This window comes from Danio aesculapii, chromosome 24 (assembly GCF_903798145.1).
Source record: "Danio aesculapii chromosome 24, fDanAes4.1, whole genome shotgun sequence".
Classification (NCBI taxonomy): Eukaryota; Metazoa; Chordata; class Actinopteri; order Cypriniformes; family Danionidae; genus Danio; species Danio aesculapii.
In genome coordinates, this window is record NC_079458.1 from 7,375,333 (window position 1) to 7,399,735 (window position 24,403).

The 24,403-nt window shown below is 34.4% G+C and overlaps 1 protein-coding gene across 1 annotated transcript in view; it reads left to right on the plus strand.

Moving 5' to 3' along the window:
- Positions 1 to 7,313: 7,313 nt before the first annotated feature.
- Positions 7,314 to 24,403, plus strand: part of agap3 (ArfGAP with GTPase domain, ankyrin repeat and PH domain 3) — a 371,686-nt gene continuing 354,596 nt past the window's right edge. The window contains exon 1 of the mRNA XM_056450381.1: positions 7,314 to 8,109. Coding sequence (XP_056306356.1) covers positions 7,734 to 8,109 — 376 coding nt within the window. The 5' untranslated portion in view covers positions 7,314 to 7,733. The remainder of the gene's footprint in view (positions 8,110 to 24,403) is intronic.

Below are 24,403 nucleotides of genomic sequence, written 5' to 3' on the forward strand. Positions count from 1 at the left end.
CAAAGATACAAGAAAACGGTTATTAGAAATGAGTTATTAAAACTATTATGTTTAGAAATGTGTTGAAAAAATCTGCTCCCCGTTAAACAGAAATTGGGGAAAAAATATAAAAGAATTAAAATCGAACAGGAGTGCTAATAATTCTGACTTTAACTGTATTTCCACAGATATATCTTTAAAAAGAGGTTGTGTTTTATACTTTGAACTACTGATGACTTTTGTTTCTCATTTAATAATACAAATCTGGTCATTTAGAGCATTTGCTTGGCGCAGAATAAAAAGACCACTTTTTAACTCAAGAGTTAACATAAAACATTTGGTGGAATAAGCAGTCTCAACGAATAATAAAATCAGTAACCCCATAACCCTGACCAGTTTTCATTTCTGAGGTGAAAAAAAGTTCTAAATGACAGTATTTTTGTGGAATTTGGAACAAGTGTTATTAGACCTTTACAGAAAAAAACCTATTAATAACTTATTAGTAGTATTATTATGAGTGAAAATATGTTACTCAACCCCATACATTATAATTCCAGTAAATACAGAGAAACTGAAAATTAGCAAATGGTCTCTTAACTTTCGATTCTGAAGGAAATTAAAACACTAAATACAAAACTATTATCCTCCTGTGAGATTGCAATTATTTTTCAAATATTTCCAAAGTGATGTTTAATGGAGCAAGGCCATTTTCAAAGCATTTCTTATAATATTCTTTCCTCCGGAAAAAGTCTTATTTCTTTTAGCTTGACTGGAATAAAACGGTTTTTATGTATATTTAGTATTTTTGCCTACAGAATAAATCATTGTTGTCCAATAACCTGCCTAATTAACCTGGCTTCCCCATTTAACATAAGTCTAAAACGTCACTTTAAATATCTTGTAAAATATTATGTAGTCATCATTGCAAAGATAAAACAAATCATTTATTAAAAATGAGTTATTAAAACGATTATGTTTAGAAATGTGTTGAAGAAAACTTCTCTCTGTTAAACAGAAATTGTGGAAAAAATAATACAGTTGGACTAATAATTCAGGAGGGATAATAATTCTGACTTCAACTGTTTAAGAGAACAGAGCGTCTTACAGTTCCGCGTTTGACCAACAGATGGACCTAGACTACTTTGAATCACTCTGAAGCGTTTCAGTGTTTTGGTTTTGACTGTCAGGGAAGCTTGCCAAATCAATCTCTAGCCAGATGTCTCTCCTCCATCCTGGCTCTGCAAATCTCCTTAGTTATCTCTGAAGAGATTAATCCCAAATAAATTTCAGAACTAGAACATCTGAATAAGGGCTGCACGTTACTGGGGAAATAGGTGATGTTGGGATATTGTTGTTGAGTATTGCGATTAACGACATTTCTTACGATATAGCCTAACATTTCCCTATAGACTAGAAAAATGCTGGATTTATTAGCTATGTTTTTAAATCATTTATTTATTTAATGACATTTAATTACTAAATACAAAAAACTGTCAAGGTGCAAGCATTTAGTCTTTTTAAAAATACTTTTATGTTAAGGTTTTTTACAACAGAACAAACAAACAACATTGTGTCAGAATATACACACTTTGCAGGCAAATATATACTCAGCGGCCACTTTATTAGGTACACCTTTCTAGTTCCGGGTTGGACCCGCTTTTGCCTTCAGAACTGCCTTAATCCTTCGTGGCATAGATTCAACAAGGTACTGGAAATATTCCTCAGAGATTTTGGTCCATATTGACTTGATAGCATCACGCAGTTGCTGCAGATTTGTCGACCACATCCCAAATGTGCTCTATTGGATTGAGAACTGGTGACTGTGGAGGCCATTTAAATACAGTGAACTCATTGTCATGTTCGAAACAACAGTCTGAGATGATTCACGCTTTATGATATTGTGCGTTATCCTGATGAAAGTAGCCATCAGAAGATGGGTACACTGTGGTGATAAAGGGATGGACATGGTCAGCAACAATACTCAGGTAGGCTGTGATGTTGACACGGTGCTCAATTGGTACTAATGGGCCCAAAGTGTGCCAATAAATTCAATTCAATTCAATTCAAAGGATGGATCCATGCTTTCAATGTGAAAAGGGTCCATTGTGCAGCCCTACGCTACCTGACAAAAGTAGCGTTGTCAACCCCAGTTGTAAGAGCAACTAAAAATAACTTGACTTCTAGTTGATCGTTTGGAAAAGTGTCAGAAGGTAGATTTTAATCACATCCCAATCATCACAAATACTTCAGAAGACCTATTGGAACCCACATGGACCCAAGATTCACACAGATTTCAGTCAAGTTTGATGAAGGAAAAAAATCATGGTTTGGGGTTACATTCAGTATGGGGGTGTGCGAGAGATCTGCAGAGTGGATGCCAACATCAACAGCCTGAGGTATCAAGACATTTGTGCTGCCCATTACATTACAAACCACAGGAGACGGCAAATTTTTTTGCAAGATAGTACTTCAGCCTCCACATCAAAGTTCCTGAAAGCACCGGCGCAATAGCCTAGTGATTAGCGTGCTGACATATGGTGCAGTAGCACTTCAGGGCGTGCCAAGTTCGAATCCTAGCTCGAGGACATTTCCCGTCCATACCCCCTTGTCTCTCTCCCACTTCACTTCCTGTCTATAATACTGTCCTATCCACTTAATAAATGCAAAAAGGTCAAAAATAAATCTTTAAAAAATAAAATAGTAATAATAATAATAAGTTCATGAAAGCAAAGAAGGTCAAGGTGCTCCAGGATTGGCCAGCCCAGTCACCACACATGAACTTTATTGAGCATGCCTGGGTTAAGATGAAGGAACTCTTGGAGTCCTGCAAGAATGCTTTCTTTGCCATTAGATGACTTTATTAATAAGTTATTTGAGTCATTGCAGAGATCTATATATGCAGCCCTCCAAGGGGGAGTTTTACACAATATTAATTCTGTTTCCACTGCACCATGACTTTATATTCTACACTGTACATTATTTCTGTTAAGTGACAAGACTTTTGTCTAAGCAAAGTTAGACCTTACTGTCCTAATTAAAGAATTAAAAATTAAGTCATGATCATATTTTATTTTGGTAAAATAAACATAATCTAGAGGACTTTGCCTTTCATATAAGCCACTTCTGATACCAAGTGATCAACTAGAAGTCAAGGTATTATTTGTTGTTCCGAAAACTTTGATTGGCAACAAGATTTTTGTCAGGTAGTGTAATTTGAATACAGAATCATTTGGAAATTAGCATAATATTTGTTTCTGGAGTAACACAAAAACTATTAATAAAAAATGCTGGCTGTACCTTATTTCCTTGGTGGCCCTTTAACGACAGTCAGAAGAGAATTGAGGATTTTTGATGCATTGCTTCATTTCCGCATCAACATTATAAAGCTTATGAGGCTCGAAGGTGTCAAAAATGTGCTTAAATTCTTCTCTGGGAACTTGATTTGAGCTCAAATAAGGCCGAAAAATGCTGAGTGTTTTATTGCTTGAATCTCAGAAGTGTTGCATAACGTCAGTGCAATATCAGCACTTCTTAGGGAACGTTAAACGCTGAAAGCCATAAGCAGTTTTTATCTAAGGGAAAGTGGATCTTAGATTCCACTGCACTGAATCTCCATTATCTTAATTAATGAAGTTCAGTGAATTTCATTCTTACTAGCTTCAAGTGGGAAATAATCGGATGCCGCAGGATTTCTCTCAAGATCAAAGTATAAGGGTACGTGATAAAGTGGCATATGAATAAAAGCCCAAAGCAAATCTCATGTAGTTCAGCCTTTTGTATCAAAACACACTATTGAAAACCTACTTGCATACAGACAAAGACATATTTGTGAATATTGGAGATTACATAAGAAATAATAGAATAATTTTAGTATACATGGGTCAAAGATCCATCTCATTAACGGTCCTATTTTGGTGTCCGCATCAATTTAGACTTAGAAAAGAGATTTTTTATACATAATGTACACTGTCTGACAAAGGTTTTGTTGTTGATCCCAGTTGTAAGAGCAACAAATAATAACTTGACTAGTTGATCATTTGGGAAAGTGGTAGAAGGTTGATTTTTCTGATGAATCATCTGTTAAACTGCATCTCAATCAACACAAATACTGCAGAAGACCTACTGCAACCCGCATGGGCCCAAGATTCTCATAGAAATCAGTCAGGTTTAGTGAAGGAAAAGTCATGGTTTGGGGTTACATTCAGTATGGGGGCCCATTACATTACAAACCACAGAAGAAGGCAAATTCTTCAGCAGGATAGCCCTCCTACTCATACTTCAGCCTCCACATTAAAGTTTCTGAAAGCAAAGAAGGTCAAGGTGCTCCAGGGTTGGCCAGCCCAGTCATCAGATATGAACATTATTGAGCATGTCTGGGGTAAGATCAAGGAGGAGGCGTGGAAATTAAACTAAAGAATCTTGATGAACTCTGGGAGTCCTGTAAGTTTGCAATTCCAGATGGCTTTAAGTTATTTAAGTCATTGCAGAGATGTTTGGATGCAGTCCTCCGAGCTCATGGGAGTTATATGCAATATTCAATCTTTCACCACTGCACCAAGACTTTATATTATATACTGTACATTATTTCTATTAAGTGATGAGACTTTTGTCTGAGTAAAGTCAGACCTTACTGTCCTATTTAAATAATTAAAAAATCAAGGCATGATCATATTTTATTTTGGTAAAAAAAGTATAATCTAAAGGCCTTTGCATTTCACATAAGCCACTTCTGATACCACACGATCAACTAGAAGTTATTATCTGTTGTTCCTAAAACTTGGATGGGCAACAAGACTTTTGTCAGGTAATGTAGAAAGCATGTTAAATGTCAGTTTTAGTGTTACAAATAAATCAAAAAATGGGAAAAATAAAGTAACAGTTATATTTATTTAAAAAGGAACCATGCTTAACCTGGCCTGTAGTCAATAAAATATACAATAAATAAGTGGATTTTAGTTCAGATGATTGTATTAATAAACATATGTAAGGTCTCATAACATTTCTAGCCAATTTCAATTAACTAAATATTTAAATACTTTGATCCTGAGAGAAAACCATTTGATTATTCTCAAACTAATGTGTTTTAACGCATAATGTAACTATTTACAACAGCAAGAAATTAAATAAACAAAGAACCTCTATTTGACTAAACAATGAAATTATTTAGTCTTATTTAACATAGCTATAAATCAGAGATACCCAAAGTAGGGCCTGCGGGCCAAAGTTGGCCCATTGTAACCTTTGATTTGGCCCACCATGCCATCTGAGAATGATAGACAGGGTTGGGGCAATGCCTATAACAGATCGTCATTTCTAATTTGACGTAACCTTTTTTTTGTTTGTTTCTGTTATTGCTGAGCTACAAGAAAGCAAATTGAAATGAAATGCTATAATAAATGTAAATAAATCAGAGTTTTAAAAAATGTAAATAATGTCACTTGACAAATAAAGGAGTATGCAGAAGACATTGGCAAGCAAATCAAGACAAAACTAATGTAACTCCGTTCTGTTATAAATTAGATTTTTTTTGTATTTACTGTAATTCGTGCATTATAAAATGTAAATAAATATGCTGTTATAGTTAATATAAAGTAATGCTTTTTAGTTATTTTTAAATATCATTAAATAAATTAGGAAATTACCCATGGCAATTATATTTACCTTCGGCCCACTAGCCTTAATTAAGTTTGTTTTTTGGCTCTTCATAAGGAAAAGTTTGTGCACCCCTGCTATGAAAAAATGCTCTATTAACTGCTAAGACGAGTTAGAAATACTATTTTCTTTTAGAATTAAGTATTAGTTTTGAAGGAAATATTTATTGTCATCAGTTTACAGAGATATTATATTTTTATGTGCAGATAAATTTCAAAGAAAAAGACTTTGGTGTCATAAAAAGAAGAAGAAAACTGCCACAATGACCAGGATTACGCACAAGTCTGCATGTGGAACTGGGATGCAGAGATTGTGTCGATTCTAATCACATCACAAAATGATTCTAACAAGTGACTCAATGAGACCATTCAACAAAACAGTGTGAGAAGAGATCTCCTCAAAGTCAGGATGAAATAATCAATGCTGACAGTATTAGGAGGTTAAACTGTATCATCTCAGCTTCTTTAACTATCCAATAGCCAATGTTATGCTATGAAATTCAATTTAAATATGAAATGTATTTTTAAAAACTTTCAAAATAAATATATAAATGTAAATCAGGTGTTTTGTGGCATTTACAGTATTAATTTTACATTTTTTAACATACTAAATTAGTTAAATAATCATGATTTAACTCAATTGTACCATCAGTAGCTTACCTGTAATAAGTGTATCTTGTATATATGCAAAGAAAATACCATGCTATTGCATTTAGAGTGAACAGAGCATCATTTCTTTTTGCGGTAAACCCAACAATAGATCTGTCCAGCCTGACGTGTGTAATGTGTACTTTACCAACAGTAAATTATGGACTTTTGATATTACAAAAGCTGTAAACAGAAACGGTGGATCTCCTTGTTGTGTCTGATGGTGAAGGACTGAATAATTATAAGTATTGAACCGTCAAGCAAAATATCTGGTTACATAATACCGAAGCATCAATCGCTGTATTATACCAACACCACCCAAACATCCAATCGAATCTCACTCCCCCATTTCTAGCACCGTTACGTGACGTGTGACGTCGCAGTGCATGGTAGTGGTCGAATCGTTCTTTAGAACCGAATCTTTTGAATGATTCTCTACTACGAGTCGTGTTTGGAAATCACTGGGCTGATTGATTAGGTGAGATGGGATCAGAAATGGGTCTTACATGCTACTAGCGTTACATTTAATAAGCGAACCTAATCATAACTTTTGTATTGTTAGGAAAAAATAAAAACAACGTGAAAATAAAGCTGTGAGGATGGACAAGGGTATATCTGAGGTAACGCCAGGATTTAATTCAGTGGCTTGTTTTCATATTTGAAGAAAATTAGGACGTTTGTGCTCATTTTAATTGACTGCAACGTCAATAAGAGATTGAATAAGAGAATATGAGAATAAGAGTTATTTTCCTGTCAAATTCGTTTACACTATAAATGTGCAGTTACTTGAGTATGTGTGAGCACTGTACATCGGTTTTGAGCTCGAACTTTCACAGAAATATTGCTGATACCAACACAAATTAAAGTATATAAACATAAGCACACTTTAGTGCAAGAACTCAAGAAACTGCTATTCGACTCTTTAAACAGATTCAATAAGTGAACCGATTCGCTAAATGAATCAGATTTTCCACATCGTTTGGATGGAGGTGGGGGCCGGGGAGGGACTTCTTGGACCAAAAGAGGATTCAAACGTGTTTATGACTTCAGAGTAGAACCGTCGCATTCAGTCAGTCAATGGACTCGGGCGCATTGCGATAACCGGCCTCATTGTGTTCGCTTCAGGCTGGGAAGCAAAACAGAGAGAGATTCGGTCCAGAAGATCGCCCAAAAAACAAAGGTGTGTCCATCTGAAAGACATTCATTGTGAGCAAAAAAGGACAGGACACGCGCAAAAGAGCGAGATCGTCGCTGGGAACAATGATGCTGACTGAAGTTTTGCTATTATGAGCAAGGCGCGCGGATTGTTGGAAACCCATTGATGCGTCACATATAGTAGTTATCATTCCTCATCAGACTACAGTGTGTGCTGTGCGGATTCGTCGCGCGCTCTCCTAAACCACTCCAAACGCGGCAGTTCTATTATTCCCGTGAGCGGTTCCTCAATCCACAACGATGAATTACCAGTCGAGCGTCCCGGTTTCGGTGTCAGTGTCCGGGATCTCTCAGCAGTCCCAGCCCGCCATGCCCACCCCGGGCACGGTACCCGCACCGGTGCCCGTTCCTCAGCAAATCCCGCCTCAGTTCGGATCCGGATCGTCCGGGAGCTCCGGGGCGGGTCAGTTTGGCTCGGGAACCGTATCGGGCCCTGCAGCGCAGTCCGGCCCGCCGGGCTCTCAGTTCGTTTTGTCCAACTCAGCAGCCATCAGAGCCGAGATCCATCGGTTCGAGTCCGTCCACCCGAACATTTATGCAATATACGACCTGATCGAGCGCATCGATGACCTGGCGCTCCAGAACCAGATCCGCGAGCATGTGATCTCTATTGAAGGTAAGCGCAAGGCCAGATTAATTGATGCCACAATGAAAAACATTGTATTGTCTGTCAGTGTAAAGCAGATGGTGCATGAACACAAGGCGACGTAAACGAGTGTACAGCCCGCGTGTTATCATAATCATACCAATTAGGGGCTACTGATAGTCTTGTTAATGATCACTTCTCCAAAAAAAAAATCATAATAAATGAATATGTGTTGCATGACATCAATTAAACAATAATAAGCAAAATATTTGGTTTGGATAATGCATACAAAAAGTACAGCTGATGATGACACTTTACTCTAGACGGATTGTTTGGCATGCTTATATAAAGCACACGCTTCCAAAATGCACCAGTGTGTTGTGGATGCAAATTAAATTGTGTATCAGAGATCTGTAGCTCTTTGCATTAATATCGACATGAAAGTCGGATGTTATTTTCACAGCAGCTCTTAATGCAGGTTTGATTGTTTCATTATCATAAGCCCTTCTGGAAAATGCTTTCCAAGCTTCCTCTCATCCACTGTTTGTTCATCAGCCGTTGGGTTAAACGAGTTTTTCCATTGATTTTGTCAAAGATATTGACTCTGTATCTGGAGTTGAACTGTTTTGCAGCGTATCACAAAATCTAATGGCATATGCAACACATCTATGAATAGAAATCAACGATATCTACATTGTAATTAACAACAACTTGATAGCCAATGTGCAATAAAAAGTGCAATGCATTTAAATAGTTTGGAATTAGCAGATAAGGCACTTTAGTGTTTGGAATAATGATTTTTTATAGATTTGATTTGCTTTTAAATAGTTTAATTACATTATTTGGAGTAGTTTGAAATCTTACATAACCCCAAGCTTCCAGAACCATGTGCATGCGCAGCAAAGAATTGTAGCAGTTTGTATTAACATCGAGTCATGTCAGTCAGATGCAATACTTGCGCAGCATATCTTAATGCAGATGTGATCGTTTCATAATGAGAAGTATTCATCAAAATCAGTCGCTCCTCTCAGATAAAGTGGGCTTTTAGGTTGATAAACCTCATTATGTCAGATACACTGACTCTGACTCCCAATTTTGACTACAGACCCGACCTCTTGACTCTCGTATTATCGGTCAGGGCGAGAGTTCAGATTGGATGAGCTTTAGTCACAGGTTATTTAAATGCAAATCGAGCTACTTGCTGCTATACGCACTTCAAGATATTACAAAACCCTCTCAGACTGTCTTCTGTTATCATGGTGTTTCTGTAGGTATCTTCATGCTAAAGGTATGTTTCTGAAGCAGTTGCAAAGTAGTGTTTCTCAGTTAAACGCAGCATGATGTCCTACGGAAACACCGTAGATGCGAAGAAGAGCATTTATGTTAAGAGGTCATTATGTAGATGATTGATTTGTTGTGTTATAAATAGTGGGTTGATATGAGAAGGGGTGATCGTAAGCGGTAGAACTGGTGAGTCAGTGAACCGGTGAGATTTTCAGCAACTCTGAGTGCATTTTACCTTTGAGGAATAGATGGAGAAATTTCTGGATGAGCGGACAGCCTTTCGAGGGGGCGACTCCGTCGACAGGATTGGTAGAGTTTGCCTTTTCGGTGTGTGGGTGCAAGCGAGAGCCTGGGTTATGTGCAAGCTGGTGATATACTGATGTGAAATAGATGCAAAGAGCAAATCGATGAGGAATTTTCTCAAATAATAGCCATATATATTTATTTCTTATAGAATTGCCAGGGCTGGGGATTAGCTTTTACTGCAGTGTTGATAGCAATATTATATACAACTGTATTGTATCCTAGAAACGTTATAATCCAAAAAGGTTACTAATTGGCATCTGGTTCATTGAAAGACATTTCTATTTAACAGAGGGCTCTTTACAGTGATTTATTAAAAATGGCTCATCGAAATGCTCTTTTATCAACTGTGGCATCACTGTGACCATTTTTTATGAATGTCTATTATTATTATTTCTGTTGTTTTCTGGAATAGAAGCTCTTAATGCTGTAGTACACTTGTTCCACATTAAAGGGATAGATCACCCCAAAATGATCATTTTGTCACCATTTATACCCACATTTATACCCACAGCATGCATTGACTTCCAGAGTCAGAACACAAATTTTATGGAAGTCAATGGCTGCTGCTTTGCAACATTATTCACAATATATATATATATATATATATATATATATATATATATATATATATATATATATATATATATATATATATATATATATATATATATATAGTGTGTTCAACAGAAGAAAGGAACTCAAGCAGATTTGTAAGTTGGAAAAAGCAGAGGTAGAGTAAATTAAGTAAATTTTCATTTTTGCTTAAACTATATTTTTGATGAAACTTCACATTATTAATGTTTGATTTCTGTTTATGTTAAGCTACTTTGACAAAATCTGCATTATATGTTGTGCTATAAAAATAAAGGTGACTTGATATAGGTTGAAGTTAAGGTTTTAAGGCATCAAAAATGTGTATATTGTTGCTTTATGTCCAGTTTAAATGTGTTTTTAGCAAAAAATAATGATTTAAATTAATTTACCTTAACATAGAAGACTTTTATAAAATGAAATTGATTCTGAATGTTTGATTAAGTGCAAGAAATATCTGAAGATATACTGTATTAAAAAGTCTCTATATAAGTATCACAGTGCAGTCCCAAAATACTAAATTGTCATATTAAATCTTTATACTTCACCATATCCTTCAAACTACGAGGTGTTACCTAGGGCTGCACAATATTGGGAAAATCTGACATTGCGATATTTTGTTTTGCTGTGATATAGATTGTGATATTAATAAAATTTTACCAGATAGCTTAAATAGCTCTATTTGTGAAAAAAAAGCATTAATTTAAATTGGTTGGGTTGATTTTTTTTTAAGTTGTGACTGTGAGTCATGTATAAAAATAAAAGAAAACCAAATTGCAAGAATAATTACAATAGAGCAAAGACAAAGTAAATAAACAGTTCTTTATGGCTTTCCAGAGAGTCAAACAGTATTTAGATACAGAAATTGAATAATGTAATATAATAACACTGTATAGTCTTCATTGAATTATAAAATCCGTAAATCTTTTTTTATTAAAGTTACAAATGTTTTACGTTATTGTGCCTAGGGCTACACGATTAATCGAAAAAAGATCACAACCTCGATTGGACCCTACACACGATCTTAATTCGGCTTTTTCTACAATTTAACCAATTATATTTTCAAGTTCAGGAGAGAAGCTTAAAGGCAGTCGCACAAGTCTTCACAGGAACATTGACGCCTTCAAATGGCGTTAAAACTGTCATACTGTATTTATAAGTAGGGCCAGATGGAATCTGCGGACATTTTTTGCTATTTCTGCGGAGAATTTTGCTAAAAATCCGCGGATTTCTGCGGAATTATTTTGGGAGTATCATAACTAAAACCGTAATATGTGAAATAAAAAATAATATCTTAATTTTTTAAGCAAATCCAATTAGATTCACTTTATTTGGTAAACAAAGCAAGTCTCTCATATAAAATATCTACTAAAAGACAGAAAATATTACTTTACAAACTGTATTGTAAATAAATTAAAACGAACTCGTTCATATTAGTCAATAATATTGCTGTAATTAATTTAAAAAACTGAATAAATATAGATTTACACACATTTACACAAGTAAATAAACAGAAATAAGGATGGGCTAAAAATCTGCGGAATTCTGCGCGCGCAGATTCAGTGTGGGCCTATTTATAAGGTATAATTAACCCAAAAATGTCATTTCTGTCTTCATGTAATGTGTTCATGGCCGCGAAATCACACGTGAGCTGTTTGTTTCTGAGAACGCTCGCGTGCTTGTCTATGACGCCTACTTTAGTGAACAGAAGCTGTATAGGCTGTGAATAACAGGTAATAAAGCTGTAAATAATGTTCAGTTTGTTGCACAGAGCGATCGTTTAAGGGCCGTGCGGGAGGTTTGATTTGCATGTATGTGTTTTTTTTCTCACATTGACGGCGGCCATTAGCCGCAGTAGGAAGTGAAAGTGAAACCTGTGTGCACTTTTGAATGATCATGTCGCATTTTAGAGTTATGATTACGACAAGCATTTGATATGTTTTTTTTCTTTCATAGCTAACAAATAATGTTACGCATGAAAATAAATGTTTACTGTGTCAGTATAACAACCCTAGCCTATATATAATGTTGAATATAATGCAAGATAATCACAAAATTCAAATTTTACCAGTAATCACAAATGGTCTAATAATGTTGTCAATGAGAAATGACAAGCACATGTCTTAAACATAATAAATCAACTTTATAATTATGAATGGTTGTATTCTGATGTCATCATTTTACTGTGAATTAACAACCAGGACATATTGAAAGTCTGTTCAAGTCCTCCATAATGTCTATACAAAATTTAGCATTTTAAGCAACGGTAGACCTACACATAGGCCTAATATTATTATTGTTGTTTTACCATATGTTTGAGAATTAACAATAATAATAATAGGCTAATCATATTAACCTTTATTGAACATTTACAGAATCGTGAGAAAAATCACAATCTTGATTTTAAGCAAAAAAAAAAATCATGATTCACATTTTTGCCAGAATCGGGCAGCCCTAATTGTGCCTGAATGCTTTTTTTTTTAAAATGCCTTTAAAACACATGCAAATGATGACGTTTTCAAGTATTCTCAACTGTTGATCGACTATAATCCCAATTTAACATTGCATATCCTGCGATATGACTATTGCGAACGCACACATTGCAGTGTCGATGCTGAAACTATTAATTGTTTTTTATTGTTCATTAGTTTTAACATTTGTTTTTGAAAAGAAATGAAAATTATAATTAAGTGTATAACCGTATTAGGGCTGGGCGATACTGGAAATAAATTGTTGTTGTTGGTTATTGCAATAACGATACTATTTACGATATAACATTTCCCTAGAAAAAAGATTTAAAAACGCTAATAAAAATGCATTTATGTAATATTAAAATAAACAGGTTAGGGGTTTTCTAATTCAGACAGAAAAACAGTCAAGGTGCAAACATTTAGTCTTAAAAACATTATGAATGAGTGAAAACCTCAGCAGATATTCTGACTCTGATTGACTGTTGTCATTTCTCTTTTGTATCACCTTGCGCCATTAGAGTTTATTTTCAGCTCTGTGTTCACTTTTGGATGGGAGGCAGGGATAAACGCAGTAAGGCTCCATTAGATTGGTCAAATTTACAAAAACAACAATGCATAAAATAAATGATAGTATTTGCGATATATTGTGCAGCCCTCAGAATAATTATGTTGTGTTACTTTGTTTTTCCATTAATATATCTGTTCTGTCGAATAATTGTGATTTATTACTTTGACATTTTGTCAAAAAGGAAAGTATTGCATTGCTTTTAAAATCAGCCTTGATCATTAGGCTTGTATTATAATAGGTTAAATTATCAAGGAAATGACATGCAGATTCGGATGTTGAAAAATAATAATCATTATAGGTTGTTGTATAAACTATATTCCTATATTACATTACTTTCATTGGAACACTCATCTTTGATACCTCCATACATAATGCTTATTGGAGGATATTAGCGTAGATCTACATCTTATACAGTTGAGGGTGTAAATAATCAGTTCTAATAGTATTATCCAGCTAATCCTCTTTACGTTGGTTAGGGTTAAGGAGCAGCCCTTGCCCTGAATCAGTTATCTTAAACTGAATATTATTGATTTGTTAACAAAGCTCTTCCATGCTCAGAAAAATCACACTTGGAAAATCTCACACTTAATTTCACTTTATTATATTTGTTGTTCCCCTTGCCTTCAGACCAACACTATAGTTACCCCTTTTACATCGCAATGCCAGTATGGACCAGTGTCAACCACACCATGATCAATCCTGACTCATCCGGCTTGTAAAGAAGCGCTCTGAACACCTGAGTCAAGGCTTTGCTGTTGCCATGGAAAGTCATAATTGTGATGTATCACTTGCTAAATGTCTAGCTTGCATGTGACAGCGGTGGTTTATGCTAGTATTGATCTCCAGCTCATTGACTGATTGTTGTGGTGTGATTGTTGAAATATTTCCCCGCATGATGATAACTGATTGCTTTGAGTTTAGCAGCAGATGGAACGTATTTAGCGTTAGTTGAGAGACATTAGCTGTGCCCTCGAATACTACATGTTTTATTGCTCTTTCTAATAATTATGGCAATCAACAGCTGATGACGGGAGACATATTGAGTTGGGCTTTTTGGCATTTGTTCATTGTTCTAGTGCAAAATTTCTGTTCAATTGGAAGCTGGAGGTGGACTGGAGTGGATACAAGAGTGATGCTACCATTATTACTATTTCTACCAGTATGTATGCTAGGATCCATGTATAATATTTCTACATTCCACTGCATGATGTTGGAAAAAACTGAGATTGTTTTGTTTTGCTATTTATATAGATGTATATTGAGAAATGAATGTAATTTCACCAGATGACTTCAATAGCTCTATTTGAAAATAATAAATAGTGTTTCATTAGTAAAAAATTGTCTATAGGGCGTCACGGTGGCGCAGTGGGTAGCACGATCGCCTCACAGCAAGAAGTGCACTGGTTCAAGCCTCGGCTGGGTCAGTTGGCATTTCAGTGTGGAGTTTGCATTAGGGTTGCACTGTTTACCGGTACTAGTGGCCCGTTTCCACTGAGTGGTACTGTACGATTGCTTTATACTTTAAGATGAATTCCAGTACCTTGCAAAATAACCCGTAAAATATTATTCACGGTCATCCTGGCAAAGACGAGAACTGTAGTGCTTAAAATGTGTTGAGAAAAATTTTCTCTCCGTTAAACCATACTTGGGAAACATTTGAAAAAGATTTATAATTTCACAAGAGATCTTATAATTATTATCTACTTCATTTCTTCCCTTAACATTACCTTAATGTTATAAACAAATGTGATGCTCTCTCTTTATTTGGAAAATGAACATGACTTTATGGAATATATTTGTTTTTATAATTGCTCTTTGTAATTGGCTTTTTATATTCAGAGCTTCTGACTAATTCTGACAGAGCTGTCATACAGAGATCACCGTAATTAAATATAATAATTAAACATTAAATGCGGGTTAAAATGTAAAGTTGTATAGATGTAAGTGGACTGCAGAAAACAATAGTTACGAAGTTAGGAATAATTTTGGAATCAGACCTGTCACAATAATCAATATATCCACTTAACGCACAACACATGGGCATGACTAGCAACATTTTAGCTGATCGACAACATCTCCATCTATTCGAGGTGTCAGAATGGTTAAAAAAACACTATAGTATTTACTATAAATTACTATAGTATATTTTCATGTGGATGTCTGACAACTGAAAATAGATCTGGTAGCAGATATCGCAGCCTATGTTACTTTTACCTTGCACTTTTTTTGTGAACATTTATTATTATTTATTTATGATTTACGCTTTCACATTCTGATTCCAATGCCTAATTAATAAATTGTTTAAATGACTTTAAGTAAATGAAATATTCTTTAGAATCTCTTTGGAAGGGTGTTACTTGCATTAAGATGATATTATATTGTCATTCTGGCATTATATAATGAGTGGCATAAAATGGCCTTAAAAGGACAGTAATATCATCTATCGCAATATATTTTGCTGCAATATATCGTACAACAAAAAAGATATCATGACAGGCCTACCCTAAATATTCCCACCCTTAATATGTTGTTATTAGGATATAAGATGACTCCTTATTTAAATGATTTTTATTCAGTCACAAGCTATGCGATTTAGAAGAATAAAAGTGTACAATTAAAGCTTATGTTTTCTTTCTTTTCAGTACTCTACATGTTGAACATTATTTACAGAACATATTTAAAATAGCATATAATACATGGCAATAAACCTCATCAGGTATATTCAGTACATGTTAAAAGGCCTTATTTATAGATCTAAAGTGCTAGAGCTTTGCCACTATTCTTCAAACCACTTATTTGTCAGCAAGATGTTATTCAGCATTTATTAAATCTGGTATGATCACTTATTCTTTCACATCTTTGAAAAGGAATAGGTCAGATTTAGTAGGTTGTTAAATTTTAACAGGAAGGCATCTATTATGCTGAATGATGATGGGATTTTTTTCACAAGTTTGTTTTTACCGTATTTTTCACAAAAGTTATTTGAGACTTGAAAGTAGACGCTTTGCTTGCATGTAATATTCTTTCTATGCATATGAAATCATTTTTGTACATTTTAATACGATGTGGACAAAAAAGGGGACATCTTTAATAGATAAGCATTTATGGACTCCACATATCAAAGTAGGAGTCTAGTCTGTCTAATATTTGGTCTCTTTTTGATGTGCTATAGTAAAAAAGCCATTTTTATTCTTGAGATGTATTAAGCAGGCTGATAAGTAGGTATCATTTTAGAGTTTACACACATTTTAGGGTGCTTTCACACTTGTAGATTGGTTATTTTGTTCTGAAACAGGTATTTAAATGGTTGCAAAGTTTATTTTTGTTCTTTGTGCGGCTCGCTTTCACACGGCAAAGTTTCTAAATGGACCAAAGCACCTAAAATAAGTCATGTGTGCATAAACTCTTCTCACATGGTCAGAGTTTCAGGGTTTTATTTTTCCCACAGATTCCACTCAGCTGTCATACGTTATTTTAATTTAAGAAGATAAACAATATTAATTTTGACACCCATAGACATCGTCACTAAACATAAATCAGAGAGGTAAGACTTCTGGCCAAATTCGCGCAAATGAGGCAGCTCGAATGATGCAAATCGATCAAATAACATGGTGCTATCGAGTGTTTTCGGCGCTTGATGCGTTTTTTATTGCGCTGAATTTCGGTGGACATTTGTGTTGCATTAACCAATCAGGAACTTGCTCTAGTAGGGGCATGACTATGACGTAGCACCTGTTGTTCGTGTCCTGAAGGAACATCCTCCTGCTGACATGGGACAACAGCTCATCAAACAGACCCGGTCAGTCAGAAGTATAGCTGAAGCTGTCATCATCCAGTGGCAGCTTCTGGAGCGGTTGATGAACTCACAGAGCTGGATGCGCCTCTGAAGGAGCTATGGACCCAAACAAATCTATGCCATTTTTTAGCCTTCCTAAAGCACAACTATTCTCTTGATAAAATCCATGTTAGCCATTAGCAATGAAACTGGGGTCTTTTAAATTTTTTTAAAAAGTTTTTTTAGGACAACAGTATCTCCAGCAGAAAAATATCAAAAGAAGCCGTTTTAAATTGTAAAGAAATCTGTGTTTTTGAAACGAATGAAGACGATAGAAGTCAGTGATTCATTTGAATTATTTAGCCTGACAAGTTTACTGCTCCAAAATATCATAAATCTTTAAAAAAAATAGAAGATATTGTTTTTAAAAGGAAAAAAGTTTTTGTTTTTACCCAGACAATTAAAAAGAATATATTTTAGAGCAGTGAGCACAACACCGTTATACCGTGAAATAGGCATGGGTCGGTATAAGATTCTGACGGTATGATAACCTTGGATAACAATACAATGGTTTCGCGGTTTGAAGGTATTGTGATTACTCTAAAATATATTCATTTTAAATGTCTGGGTAAAAAACTAAAATGTTTTCCCCCTTTGAACACAATTTATTTTATTTTGAGAAACATGTCAGGCTAAATAATTCAAATAAATCATTGACTTCTGCGGTCTTTGTTTGTTTCAAAAACACAGATTTCTTCACAATTTAAAACGGCATCTTTGGAGATCTTTTCTGCTGGAGATACTGTTAAAAAAACTAAATCTTATACCTTAGGAACAGTATAGCAGAAAGTTTTAAAACCTTGACCTTTCAAACCAAACCGCGGTAAACCTTGAAAACGGTTATCGTCCCATGCCTACCGCAAAACCGTGATATATTTATTCAAGGTTATCACACTGTGAGAATCTTATACCGGCCCATGCAGAAAATATTGTCAAACAGCAGTGCGGTTAGAGACTATCCTATCGCAAAATGAGGCTAAAATCCTACATGACGGTAATAGTTTGATTGCAGTGTTTACATGTATGTACTGCACTTCAATAATGTGACTTAAATCGGCATACTCCACGTCTTAATTCGATTTGTGTTTAGTTCGATTATGACCTTAATCAGATTAAATTAATCAAAAATCGCTGTTTACATGGTCGACTCTTAATTAGAGGATTGTCTTAATCATATTTATATCGGATTATTGGTGTCCATGTAAATGTACACAGTGACTGCACATCTGGACTGAATGTATACCATTACACCCCTATTGACTAATGAATGTATCCTAATATCTGGCATATTGCATAAATTTATTTATTTATTTTTTTACAAAACTATGACATTATTCCAAACCAAGATATTCACTAGAATAGGTGCAGTTCATTAATACTTATATCATTACCAGCTTAGTGAAAAAATGCTTTGGAAAATAGTCAAAAAACTGATATAACCTTGGGTAGAGGAATTCTAACTGTGCTTTAACATGTACAGAAAGTCCAGTTCAGCTCGAAGTGCGCTGTGTTTAGGGAATTAAAAATCCGCCTCCATCTGTCATGTCCTCTTGTATCTTTTTATTTATGCATTCAAGTTATTAGAGAACAGAAAGTTAATGTGATATAACAGGTTCTGCAAGAGAGCACAAAAATCGGTCTCAATTTGTATGGCTTTATTAGTATAGTGATAAAGCTTATCAGCAATTCATCAAAGCAGTTACACACTTGAGCACAAGAGGCCTCCAGGCTGAAAGCTATTTGTTTTCTTTGTTTCTCTTTCACCTCCGTCATGGCCTTTTGGTTATGATATTTACATACTATTTGCATAATCCTCCTCCATTTTTCTTGTCAATGCTCTGATAAGTTAAAGTCATATACACCACACAAAATACACAGATGCATTGGTTTGTTCCTCGACACTGTCGCCACTGGCTTGCTTGGTTTGGGACTTGTGGAGCTGCGCATCGATGGATTTGCTCTTCAGTGTTTGACTTTCAGCAGTGAAAATGAAGCCACACTGAACTGAACTGAACTAAACTGAACTTCAACTCTGAAAACTGGACTGACAGAGTTTTAATTTACTAGAACTTCTATGTTAAGATGCTTTAACACAATTTACATTGTAAAAGATAATAGATGAATTGAATTGAATTGGTTAAAAGAATCCACATAGCATCTTCCATGCATAGACAGATTTGTAACATAGTTATGCATTTGCGTATAGGGTTGTACAGTGTGCCACATTGGTTATGCGTTATGCTGTTGTGTATATCTTGTTATAATAAAAATCAATAAAAAATATTTAAATATTATTGCTTTCATTTACAAACAGGTTCACTTTATGCATACAAACTCAATTCAAGTTTAACCAATCCAAAGTTCACTCTTCACTATATGTGTTATAACAAGATATACACAACAGCATAACGTAGAACCAATGTGGCACACTGTACAACCCTATACGCAAATGCATAACTACGTTACAAATCTATTACACCTAATTGCAGAAATAGAGAAAAAAGTACAATAAAAATTTGTTTGTTCTGTTAATGAGTTGTTCTGTCGTAGGTTAGTGTTTTTATGTATTGTATTTTGTATGTATTATTATTGTATTGTATTATTATTTTTTTGTTCTATATTTTGTTGTAAATATGTATATATTTTGCTTTTATATTGAAAATCTAAATGACCAGACTGTTTGTACAAGATGTCAAATTTGTCACACAAGACTTGCTCATATACAGTTGAAGTCCGAATTATTAGCCCCCCTTTGAATTTGTTTTTCTTTTTTAAATATTTCCCAAATGATGTTTAACAGAGCAAGGAAATTTTCACAGTATGTCTGATTTTTTTTTTCTTCTGGAAAAAGTCCTATTTGTTATATTTTGCCTGGAATAAAAGCTGTTTTTAATGTTTAAAAAATCATTTGAAGGTCAATATTATTAGCCCCTTTAAGCTAAATTTTTTTTTTCAATAGTCTACAAGAACAAACCATCATTATACAATAACTTGCCTAATTACCCCGACCTGCCTAATTAACCTAGTTAAGCCTTTAAATGTCACTTTAAGCTGTATATAAGTGTCTTGAAAAATATCTAGTCAAATATTATTTACTGTCATCATGGCAAAGATAAAATAAATCAGTTACTAGAGATGAGTTATTAAAACTATTATGGTTAGAAATGTGTTGAAAAAAAATCTTCTCTCCATTAAACAGAAACTAATCATTTAAGGGGAGGGCCTATAATCATTCAGGGGGGCTAATAATTCTGACTTGAACTGTATATTTATTGTATAAATAATTAATAAATCAATTCTTTGACCATTAGAATGTCCTGCTTTAAATATTTTTAGGAAATACTTTTACCAGAGGCCAGCTAGCGAAGTGCTATGCAGGTAAACCTCACTCCTCTGACCTCAAAAGGTACTAGTGACAGACCAGTCCTAGTGCACCCAACCTGGTCCTGAGCTGGGATCAAACCGGCGATATCTTGCATGGAAGTTGGTTGCGCTAACAAGGAGGCTAAAGACTGTGGCCTCTAGCGTCTGTTGCTAGAGCACCTTTTGAGGTCAGAGGAGTGAGGTTTACCTGCACAGCACTCTGCTAGCTGATCTCCGCTACACTTCCCCCCCCCTAAACCTCACTCCCATCCCAGACAAGCCCCCATGTGTAACCCATCGATCCTACTGCACCCAACCTGGTCCTGAGCTGGGATCAAACCGGCGATTCTTTGCACGGGAGTTGGTTTCTATAACAAGGAGGCTAAAGACCGTGGACTCTAGTGTCTGTTGTTAGATCTTTTTAGGTCAGAAGTGAGGTTTACCTGCACAGCACTTTGCTAGCTGGCCTCTGTTACACTTAGTAAGTACATTAATGGATATTTTTAATCCAGGATAGGTTTTTAATGGAAAAGCATTACAGTTTTTTTTAATTTACATACCTCATATTATTATATATTTGTATTTTATTTGTCTTCCATTTGAAAGGTGTATGTATAGTTTTGCTAAATGATTATGTACAATTAACTGTTATAACCAAGTTATATTTGTATTATATTGTAAATATTACCATTGTATTTGCCATGCTGGCATGGCAATAAACAAATAAAAAAAGCCTAAATGAATTATTTCATAAATTCAAATATGCGGAGATAAATACTTAAATAGTTAAATATAAACTTAAATATCTATATTATTAAAAAAAAATACTTAAATAAATGAACAAATGAATAAATTAATACTTAAATAGTTAAATATTTAAATGAATAAATACTTAAATACTTTATTAGCAATAAACAAACAAACAAATAAAATAAATAACTTAAACGCATTAATTCATGAATGGACAAATAATTAAATGCTTAAATACTTAAATATAAGCTTAAATATCTAAATAAATATTTAAATACTTAATTAAATACTTAAATATAACTTCAATACTTAAATAGTTAAATAAATAAATAAATACTAAAATATTTAAATGAATAAATAAATACTTAAATATAAACTTAAAACCTAAATAAATAAATATTTAAATAAATAAATACTCAAACATGTAAATAAATACTTAAATATAAACTTAAATACCTAAATAAATACTTTTAATATATAAAAATACTTAAATGAATGAATAAATAAATACTTAAATAAATAATCAAATAAATAAATACTTAGATAAAAGCAAAGCTAAGAAGGAACCTTCTGGCAAAATATTGTACTTGTATTTAAAAGTATTTGTCGGGGTTTCCTTCGTTTTCCGTGTGCATGGTGCATTATTGCAGAAGTTGATTGTGACATAAGTGTTTTCTATAACAATCTGTGTCCTTTGGGACGGCTTCAGATGAAAATGTAATCGCTGTTGTTTTTCTGCTTCTATAACTGATGCTAAATCAGCAAATTTGTGACTTTATCTCTGGCGCAGCCATGCGGTGGCCATTCTTTAATATGTTTTGTCAGCGTTATCTGAACGACCTTCAGCAGATGTTCGCTGGTGTAAACAGAATTTTCGATTCAATGTCATTGGGGTCTGAATGAAACCATAGCTCAGTGTAAAAAAAATAAATTCAGCCTTTATGAATGCTGGGATATGCAACCTCAGAAATTGTTATAATGAAAACGTCAACAAGCACACCCCTGAGAGCGAGGCAAGATAAATCTGAACTAATTTCTGTAGCTCAAACAACTCAGAATTGTAGTTGAGAACGTCTGTTATAATGGCCCAATCTACTAGAAACTAGCTATACTAGAAACCAGGCACATGGTGTAAGATTCTGACGGTATGATAACCTTGGATAAACATATCACGGTTTCGCGGTATTTTGGTTACTGCTCTAAAATATTTTCTTTTTATGTCTGGGTAATGTCTGGGTAAAATGTCTGGGTAAAAAAACTAAACTTTTTCCCTTTTGAACACAGTATATTTTATTTTGAGAAACATTTATAATATTGTTAGCTTGTTTCTAGCAAGGATTAATAAATTGCTAGACTCGTGCAGCCCTAATAGTGAGTTGGCCACACCCACTTATTTTCATTTTGTGGCATACACAGGTTAAAAATTCTTTTACGCATTTTATTCCACGATAACGATGAAATTTCTAAAACTATAAACTATATTGGTGTTGAGTATTGAAGTCTAATGATGTCCTTTGTTGCATAATATTTTATATCAGTCAAACCTATTTCATATTCACATGCTACTAATAAAATAAGTTGTTATTGTAAATACTAAAATGATTATGCAGTTGTATTTTAGACTCCTGCTGTTTGTTTTTAAATATTTTTGTTCATAATCACACCCCATATGGTTTGGATTTTTACACTTGTTAATAATACTGCAGATTATTAGTGCTTTTATTTAAAAAATGAATGGTTGCGTCCTCTTTTTCTGAAGGCATTGCATCTCTAAACAGACTGGGAGAAATGAAAATTGGTGCCGGAGAAATTTGCATATGCTTTGTTTTGTCATAAGCAGCTCAAATCTCAATGCGCAACATGCTTGTTTCTTAATTTCCTGCTGTCTCGCTGTCAATTTTGGAGACGGAATCAAATTTAGGTTTTTTGACGTGTACGTATGCGGCCTGACATTTTAATATCGGACACCCTGCTGATGGTCATTATGAAGTAAATGAACGGATGGCAAAAAAATAATCTTCTTGTGAGTCATTGGTAAGCTGATGCACCAGTTTGCACAGCACCACACATTTTTTGTTCTGCAAGAAAAACCTGCACTGAGACTCTTGTGATGCGACACATTGCATGCAAAGCACCATGATGCACTGAAGAACTCGCTTTTTTTGCATGTACTGCATCACCAGGGAGTATTTTATTATTTATTTATCAGTATTTTGACTGCAGCAATGCTGTCGTGTGAATATGCACCTGTGTGTCTGGACTGCAGATACTACTGCGATCATCCTACGTTATTGCAGCGCGCCTGTTGCTTAGAAACCAAAGCCTTATAGCTTTGTTGAAGATTAGAACAGAACAGGAGTTTAAAAAAAAAGAAAGACCTTAGATATTCGCTTCGCTTCTCAGAGCTTGTTATGCCACACAACTGATTTTTTTTTTCTTATTTCAGCTAGTTAATCGATAATTCTAAATGACAGAAATGCTTGAGGAGAACTTCAGTATCTCGTTTCTTGAAATTAGCTATGGTGATGGTTGTGCTTATGACATTGAATATGGATTATTTGCCTGCTGAGAAATACACAAGATGTATTCTGTCACTCACAGCAATACTTTGAGCATTAAGTATAGCTTTCAGCATCGATTATTGGAATGTGCAAATTTGTAAGACCTGCAAAGTCAAGTTGGGATTATCATTAAGCAGTTAATTAAGCAGTTAAGCAGTAACACAGTTTACAATAGGGCTGCACAATAAATAGTTTTAGCATCGATATCACAATCTGTGCATTCGTAATAGCCACATCTGCAACGTGCACTGTAAACAAAAATGCGTTATTTTGTTTGTTTTTTTTGTGGCAGCTGGGGTGTCGGGAAAAAAAACGTAAAATAACGGGCATTAAATAACAAAAATTTACTGTAAAATAGTGGAAGTTAAATTACAGAAATTTACTGTAATTCAATTCAGCAGAAAATTTCTGTAATTTAACGCCCGTTATTTTACAGTACATTTCTGTTATTTAACAGCTGTTATTTTACAGTCAATTTCTGTTATTTAACGGCTGTTATTTTACAGTAAATTTCTGTTATTCAATGGCCGTTATTTTACAGTAAATTTCTGTTATTTAACAGCCGTTATTTTACAGTACATTTCTGTTATTTAAC